Genomic DNA, 8,494 nt, shown 5'->3' with positions numbered 1-8,494 from the left:
TGGCTCGGTGCCTGTGGCTCAAGTGGCTAAGGCGCCAGCCACATACAACTAAGGTGGTGGGTTCAAATCCAGCCTGGGCCCACCAAAACAACAATGATGACTGCAACCAAAAACTAGCCAGGGGTTGCAGTGGGCACCTGTGGTCCCAGCTACTTGGGAGGCTGAGGCAGGAGACTCGCTTGAGTCCAGGAGTTGGAGGTTGCTATGAGCTGTAATGCCAGGGCACTCTACCCAGGGGGATAGCTTGAGGCTCTGTCTCAAAAAAAAAAGAAAGTACAGTTCTAAAATTCACATGGTACTGTAGAAAACCCACAAATAGCCATGGCACTTATGAGCAAAAAGTACAAAGCTGGTAGTATCATATGACCTGATTTTAAACTATATTACAAAGCTAGAGTAATTAAAAATCATAGAACTGGGGGGAAAACAGACACATCAACAAATGGGAAGAATAGAGAACCCATATGTGACCTCAAATGATACTTGACAAAGATGCCAGGAAGACAAGAACAGCCTCTTCCATAAATGGTGCTGGGAAAACTGGATTTCCACATGCAGAAGAGCGAAACCAATACCATCCTACCATATACAAAAGAATTCAAAATGGATTAAACACTGATGTGTAAGATCAAAAGATCTAAAACTGAAAGAAGACCACAGAAGAAAAACCACACAATGTTGGTGTGGTGATGATTTTTTTGGATTTGACCGAAAAAGTGCTGGCAACAGAAGCAGCTATAGACAAGTGGGATCACATCAAACTAAAAAGCTTCTGCACAACAAAAGAAACCATTAGCAGGGTACAGGGATGATATATGGATGGGGAGGAAATATTTGCAAGCTGTACATCTGATCAGGGATTAATATCCTGCATATATGAGGAGCTCAAAGAACTCAATAGAGGGAAAACAGAACATCAATTTAAAAATGAGTAAGATTGAAAGAGAAGGGGAGAAGAGCCAGATATTGTCGTAGGCACCTATAGTCCCGGCTACTTGGGAGGCTAAGGCAAGAGAATCGCTTGAGCCCAAGAGTTAGAGGTTGCTGTGAGCTGTGACATTACAGCACTCTACTGAGGCTGACATAGTAAGACTTCTGTCTCAAAAAAGAAAAGAAAGAGAAGGGGAGAAGGAAAAAATGACTAAGGGACCTGCATGGACATTTCCACTGACTTTTTTTGTTGTTGTTTGTTTTTTGAGACAGTTTTACTTTGTCACCCTAGGTAGAGTGCTGTGATGTCATAGCTCACAGCAACCTCAAACTCTTGGGCTCCAGTGATCCCCTTACCTCAGCTTCCCAGGTAGCTGGGATTACAGGTGCCCACTGCAATGCTCATCTATTTTTAGAGATGGGGTCTCAGTCTTGCTCAGGCTGGTCTCAAACTCCTGAGCTCAGGCCGTCCACCTGTCCATGTGGCCTGTACCCAGAGTGCTAGGCTTACAGGTGTAAGCCACTGTGCCCAACCTGCCATTAACATTTTTAAAGCCATAAATATATTTTGGCACAAACACTGTGTATATGCAATCATTTTTTGTAAATAATCTATTGTGAAGCCATCAGATAGATGTTAAGAATGGTTTTTTTCACCTGAGGATATGACAGGAAAATGTTTAAATCAATACATGATCCTCTGCCTGGTGCTGTTAATCTTGGAGGTTGCTGCACAGAGAGCAATAAAGGACACTTATCTGTGCTTGCAGATGGGGCTGGATTATTTGAAACAATAAAGTTGTTCATTGGCAGAATTTCCTACCAAGTTAGTATAGATTAAATCTTATTTGGTAAAAGATAGCAAAAATAAAGTTAATTGTGTTTTTTTTTCCTTTTTAATATTTGCTTTAAGAGAAAAATCCTGAGGCTTGCAGTGATTCCTGATGCCAGGAAGCCTTGAGCTGCGAGCATAATTAGCAAGCAGGTGACTTAGCTCTTGGTAATTGGCATATGTGTGCTTATGGTTTCCATTCCAGTTGTTTAAATCAAGAGATTCTTGATCAGGCTGGACACGGTATGAGTAGATCTCTTTCCATACAAAATAAGATGGATAAGCTTTTGGAGGATGGTCTTGCTGAACTGGCAAATCAGCTTCCTCCAGATGTCAGTGATTTCCCCAGTTCTTCTGGGACATCTTAGGATCACAAGAGGAAGTGAGCCTGGCAGCCTTGGAGGTCTGTGTGCTGATCCCCCATTTTAATAATTAATGGATTTTTCTCTGGGGCTTCAGTCCAACACCACTCATGGGTGGGCTTCATCCCAGCACTGTGCCAGGCCACGCAAGGAGGAGGGCCTTCTTCCTGTGTGGACAGGGCAGCTGGGCCTCCCTGGGCCACATGCTGCCAGATGCAGGCAAGGAACAAGGTATCCAGTGGGGTGGACATGGGGTCAGTTGGTCACCGCCAGGCTGAATCCCAAGTTCCCAAGTGCAGCAGTGGAGGGAGCTCTGCCCAGAGTCATGGAGGGCTTCTCAGAGGAGGGGCTGGCAGAATCAGGCCTTGGCTCCTCCCAGCTTTCTGAAAGAAGATGTAACCAGGAGGCCAGGACAGGGGTTCACCAACCTCCACAGTTTTCAGTCCTGAGTGCACCTGACTTGCCCATGAAGTCAAGGTTCCATCTGGGAAATTGTCCCCTGAAAACTGTTCAGTCGGCTCGGCGCCTATAGCTCAACCAGCTAAGGCGCCAGCCACGTACACCTAAGGTGGCGGGTTCGAATCCCCAGCCCGGACCCGCCAAAACAACAATGACGGCTGCAACCAAAAAATAGCCAGGCGTTGTGGCGGGTGCCTGTGGTCCCAGCTACTTGGGAGGCGGAGGCAGGAGACTCGCTTGAGCCCAGGAGTTGGAGGTTGCTGTGAGCTGTAATGCCACAGCACTCTACCCAGGGGGACAGCTTGAGGCTCTGTCTCAAAAAAAAAGAAAACTGTTCAGTCAGAACAGTCAGCTCATGTGAGAGCTGTGAAGCAAGCCACACGGGACAGAAGGCTGGACCTGGCCACTACATCTCACATGTGCTGGGGACAGCCCCTGCTGCCCCACTGAGCCCTCCGCTGCGGGGCCTGCGGCCTCCTGTCACCACCCTCCCGCTCCAGGAGGCGGTACTGTGCAGGTTTTCCTGTGACTTTTGAATCTTTTTGTACATGAAATCCAACCAATTTTAGGGAAGAACAGTTCCTTTGTTCAGTTCTGTCAGTTTTTCTCACCAAACTGCACGTTAGATAAGGAAACCTCCCCTGGCCCTGGCAGTAAGACCCTATCACACTTGCAGAGAGATTCTGGCAGCATCCATGTAAGCAGATGAGCCCACGCGGCCTGTTCCTAGATAAGGAAGATGGGGACAGGTGGTACATTCAGGGATGGACGCTCTCTGGGAGAGATGGTCCAGATGGGATGATTGAGGCTCAGTCAGAGCCGGGCAGGGTCGTATAGCATGAGGTGGGGCTGCTGCCAAGGGTGGATGTGGTATAGCCTGTGGGTGGGGTCTACCAGAGCATGGCTAGTCCTTTAGTAGGCATCGAGCCATGCTGCACAGGGGTCCTGGGGGGAGGCTCTTGAGGCATGGTGGGCCCCTTGGAGAGAGGGCTAGTTCTGCCTGGGGATGACAGGAGGCTCTTCCCAACTGGAAGGGTGACAGAGCATCAGCCAGACTGAGGGAAGGGGACCCATGTGGGACCTCAGTTCTCACTTCCAGCTTCTGATCTGTATCTGGAGTAGATGGTTTCAGGTCTGATTCTTATAAGTTCTACAGATGGATTAAATCACAAATCCGTTTCTCTGTTTTCAAGAAGGCAGATTTTAGTAACAAATCTGAGGCTATTTATCTGATTGCAACACTGATGTGTACAGATATATTTTTATGATTATTTTATGATACCTCCAGTGAACATAAGCTAATCAACTTCAGAAGGTAAAGTCTGGGTATAATTTTCATTGCCTTCTTCTTTTTTTTTTTTTTTTTGCAGTTTTTGGCTGGGGGTTGGGTTGAACCCACCATCTCCGGCATATGGGACCAGGGCCCTACTCCTTTGAGCCACAGGCGCCACCCTTCGTTGCCTTTTTCTAAACTTATTTAAGATTCAGAAGAGGAAAAGTGTGAACCTGTGACTTCTAGGCATAGGGGGTCTGAGTGTGGGAGGTCTCAGCCTCACCCAGAGGACCGTGGGGCCTAACTACACTGACTTTTGTGTCTTGAATGCAGTGGCCTCGTGGTCTATGCAGATGGACCCCTGAACTTGGACCGCAAGGTGGAAGACATGTCTGAGCTGTTCCGGCCCTTCCACACCTTGCTGCGGAAAATAAGGTGGGAGGATGGGGGAGGGAAGGGGAGGGGAGGGGAAAGGAGAGGGGTCACCCACCAGTGTTCTGCCACCTCCATGTCTTCCCTCCCGTAGGAAAGGGTGGCAGGTTAATGCTCCTTGTGGTTGTAAATGGCACCGTGGTATTGTCAAGCCCAGCCTGGCTTTGCTCCACCTGGGTGTCACATGGGGCTGGGAGCTCTTGCCCGGGGAGCTTCTGGCAGTGGAGCTTCTAGCAGTGGAGCTGCAGTGGGTCCTGACGTGGTCTGATGTGCACCCTTTGTTCACTGAGATCTGGAGTTTACCTGTTACAGGCAGGGCTGCTCATACTTGTGGCTTTGTCTTCCATTACTGATGTGTGTTTGCGTCAACATGTTGGAGCTCCCCTTGAACCCTACACCTTTCTTCAGACAGATACTTTCCTGGGTCACTCTGCACTGGCAGAGCCCTGCTACGGCCACATGGACGATGGGGCAGCTGAGGGCTGGGGTCCTTGAGTGACTCCCTGGCCACGTGGCCTTGGGCCCCTGGGTATGTTCTACCATGGCTCCTGGTCTCAGGGACCAGGTTCCCTTTGGGCACAAAGAAAACACAGAACTCTGCCCCATGTGGAGTCAGAGATGGTGTGGATCCAGTGGAAAGTGACCCAGAATGGAGTTTTGAGGTCTTGGTCCCTCAGCAAGGTGGCCCTTGGCAGGTCTGTGGGCCCTGGGGTGTGGCCCCAAGGTGATGTCTGGGAGAGGAAATGAGAAGGATGACCTGGAGCTGGGCAGGAAGGCACAGGGTGTCCTGGGCAGATTGCAAAGAAGGGCATGTGTTGTGGAGGGCAAGGGGAGGGGACATGTAGGGCTGGTGGGGGGCCCAGACTGTGCATAGTGATCCCCACAGCCTTGTCCACCCACAGCAGCAATGAAGACAAAGGTGGGGCTGAGTGGCCTGGAGCAGAGTGTTCTACAGGTACAGCGGGGAGGCCCGGGATTGTGGGCCAGATGGGGAGCAGCTCCAGTCGTGTCTGAGGGGACCGAGCTTTCTCTATCAAGGATGAGCAGTTTGAAATCCTAGATGCTGTATAATATCATTCATCAAATATTATCCCCAAAGCTGGTGTGGGTGGGAGGAAACTGCAGCCCACTTTGGGCCCTGACATCGGAACTCAGGTGTACAGCCCCAGGCTGGCCCTGCCTGCTGCCTCCGGGGAACTGGAATCGCTGAGGGTCCTCCCCACACGTGGGGGATAGTGAGGCTCTATAGGTGAGCCTGAGCCTCCTCTGAGGACGGTCCTCGGGATTACTCACTGCCACCCATGTTGACAAATAGGGCTTCAGAAGCTGCAGCCTCCATTGCAGGTCGAACACCACCCCTGGGAAAGAAAAGCCAGAAAGAAATACCTAAATAAAAGTACTTAAAAATGAATTTGGAGGACAGTGCCTGTGGCTCAAAAGGGTAGGGCACTGGCCCCATACGCCGGAGGTGATGGGTTCAAATCTAGCCCCGGCCAAAAACTGAAAAATAAATAAAATAAAATAAAATAAAATGAAGTTATTTTTAAAAAAAACTGCAAAAAAAAAAAAAAGAACTTGGATTGAGGCGAGGAGTTCCATGGACATCAGAGTGAGACCCTGTCCCTACACAAAATAGAAAACCTGGCTGGGGGCGGTGGCATGTATCTGTGGTCTCAGACTCAGGAGGCTGTGATGAGTTATGATTGTGCCACTGTGCTCCAGCCTGGGTGACAGGGCAAGACCTTGTCTCTAAAAAAAGAAAGAAAAAGTGAACTTGGAATCAGTTGTAGAATAATTAAAGGACATGATGAATTTCATGAGAGGATATTTTAATAAGTGAGTGCTGTCAAATACCAGACGTAACTGGACAGCTTCACACCTTCTCTCAAAATGTGGGCAAGACTTCTGTTCAGGACTGACAGGATGGGTCGGACCACTGAGGGAGATTCTCCCTCTGCAACAGTGAGAAAAAAACTGGCTACATATGAAAAATCACATTTAAGGGTAAATGAACTATGGAAATCAGGATTGGATGGACCAAAATTCCAGAGAGGGGAGGACCTCTGTGGGGTGACTGCCAGGCTCTGTAGCTGTTTTTCCCCAGGGAGCACGTGGCAGTTCCAGGCTTGTCTGGGGCTCGGGCTGCCCAGGCAGAGACTCTCCACTGGGGAAAGGCAACTGAATGCAAGAGGCTGGTGAAACAGGTCAGAAACTTGGAGCATTGAAGCAGCACACCTGAGCAGCAGGGAGCCCAGGCAGACCCTCCTGGAGGGCACAGAGAGGCTCTCTGAAGGTCTGGGGTGCTTAGGAGACATACAGGCCTCAAGCAGACTTCTAGTCACCACGGAGATGTTTGACAGATTCTGAAGCTACATGGCGCAGGGGACTGGAGAGGAAGTCCAGTCTCAGAGCTACAGTAACTAGACTGAAGGGGCAGCCCAGGGCCAACCTACTTAATTCGGAAGGGAAGGTCATAACGTACCCTGACGTCATCTCCTAATGCAGGAAAGGGGAAGGCCCTTGTGGTGGAAACATCATCTGTAGCCTTTATATCCAGTGTCTGTCATGCAGTCCAAAATCACTGAAAAGTAGAGGTAAGAAAATATGATTGCTAATTAAGAGTAAGAAAATTGATGCAGACCACACATGATCTAGATATTAGACACAAGGACCTGAACACAGTTAGGATCAATATGTTAAAGAAATAGAAAGGAAAAAATCAGGTAAGAGGGCAAGAACTTAAACAGAGAATTGGAATCTATAAAAAAGAGACAAATGACATTCTAGAGGTAAGAAAATTCACTACCTGGAAATAAGAACACAATGGATGGGTTAATAGCCAGTGGGACCCAGCAGGACATTGACGTAGTGAACTTGTGGACAGCTCAATAGAAGGGAGCCGAACTGAAGCACAGAGAGAAAAAGAATGGAAAAAACGAAAACCCAGAACCATGCATAACAGACAGATACAACATGCTCAAAATGTCTAACTTAGGGCCGGGTGCGGTGGCTCACGCCTGTAATCCCAGCACTGGGGAGGCTGAGGCAGGTGGATTGCCTGAGCTCACAGGCTGGAGACCAGCCTGAGCCAGAGCAAGATCCCATCTCTAAAAATAGCCGGGCGTTGTGGTGGGCACCTGTAGTCCCAGCTGCTTGGGAGGCTGAGGCAAGAGAATCACTTGAGCCCAAGAGTTTGAGGTGGCTGTGAGCCACAGCACTCTACCAAGGGTGACAAAGTGAGACTCTGTCTAAAAAAGGGTCTAACTTACATAATTGAGGTCTTAGAAGGAGAGAACAGAGAGGGCAGGCAAACCAATATTCAAAGAAGTCATGGCCAAGAATTTTCCAAATTCCCAAAAGATGAAAAATCTCTATCCACAGATTTAGCATGTTCCCAGGAGCCCCTCCCCCCCTCCCTCTCTCCCTCCCTCCCTTCTTCCCTTCCTCTCTCTCCTTTCTTCCCTCCCTCCCTTCTTCCCTCCCTCTCCCTCCCTTCTTCCCTCCCTCCCTTCCTTCCTCTCTTGCTCTCTTTCTCTTTGCAGAAATTGAAAAACTAATTCCAAAATCCATATGGAAATTCAAGGGACCTGGATAGCTAAGAACAAGAAGCTGAACATTATTTATCTCTTCTACTCTTTTTTTTTTTTTCTTGAGACAGAGTCTTACTCTGTCACCCGGGTAGAATTCTGTGGCCTGGGTTTAAGTGATCCTCCTGCCTCAACTGCAGAGAAGCTGGGACTACAGGTGCCTGCCACCATGCCTGGGTAATTCTTCTATTTTTAGTAGAGATGGGGTCTTGCTCTTGCTCCGGCTGTTCTCAAACTCCTGAGCTCAAGGGATCCCCCTGCCTTGGACTTCCAGAATGCTGTGATTAGAGGTGTGAACCATTGTGCCTGGCCAAAGGATGGACTTCTGACCCATTCAATAGAATATAGTCTAGAAACAACCAATACATATGTGCCCCCCTGATTTATAGAACAGTGGGGGATCGTTTTTTTCCCCCAATAAATGGGCTGAGATACCTGTATGAGAAAAATGTCTCATATGGATGTCATAAGTGTCTGGGTCTCTACCACAATCATATACAAAATCAATTCCATGTAGAATGCAGGTGTAAGAGTGAAAAGTAAAATAATAAAGCTTCTAAAGGCAAAAAATCAAGTAGAATTTGTGACACTGGAACAAAGATTTCTTTTTTTTTTTTTT

General features: G+C 48.4%; 1 protein-coding gene across 3 annotated transcripts in view; it reads left to right on the top strand.

The window, feature by feature from the left end:
- ZFYVE28 (zinc finger FYVE-type containing 28) overlaps positions 1 to 8,494 on the top strand; it is a 93,315-nt gene that overhangs the window by 68,552 nt on the left and 16,269 nt on the right. For all 3 annotated transcript variants that reach the window (XM_012812254.1, XM_012812253.1, XM_012812252.1), the window contains one exon: positions 4,190 to 4,291. In XM_012812254.1, coding sequence (XP_012667708.1) covers positions 4,190 to 4,291 — 102 coding nt within the window. The remainder of the gene's footprint in view (positions 1 to 4,189; positions 4,292 to 8,494) is intronic.

This window comes from Otolemur garnettii, unplaced genomic scaffold, assembly GCF_000181295.1.
Source record: "Otolemur garnettii isolate 467f Iridium unplaced genomic scaffold, OtoGar3 scaffold00198, whole genome shotgun sequence".
NCBI lineage: Eukaryota > Metazoa > Chordata > Mammalia > Primates > Galagidae > Otolemur > Otolemur garnettii.
The sequence above is the reverse complement of the archived record's forward strand: the minus strand, read 5'-3'. Positions and strand labels throughout refer to the sequence as shown.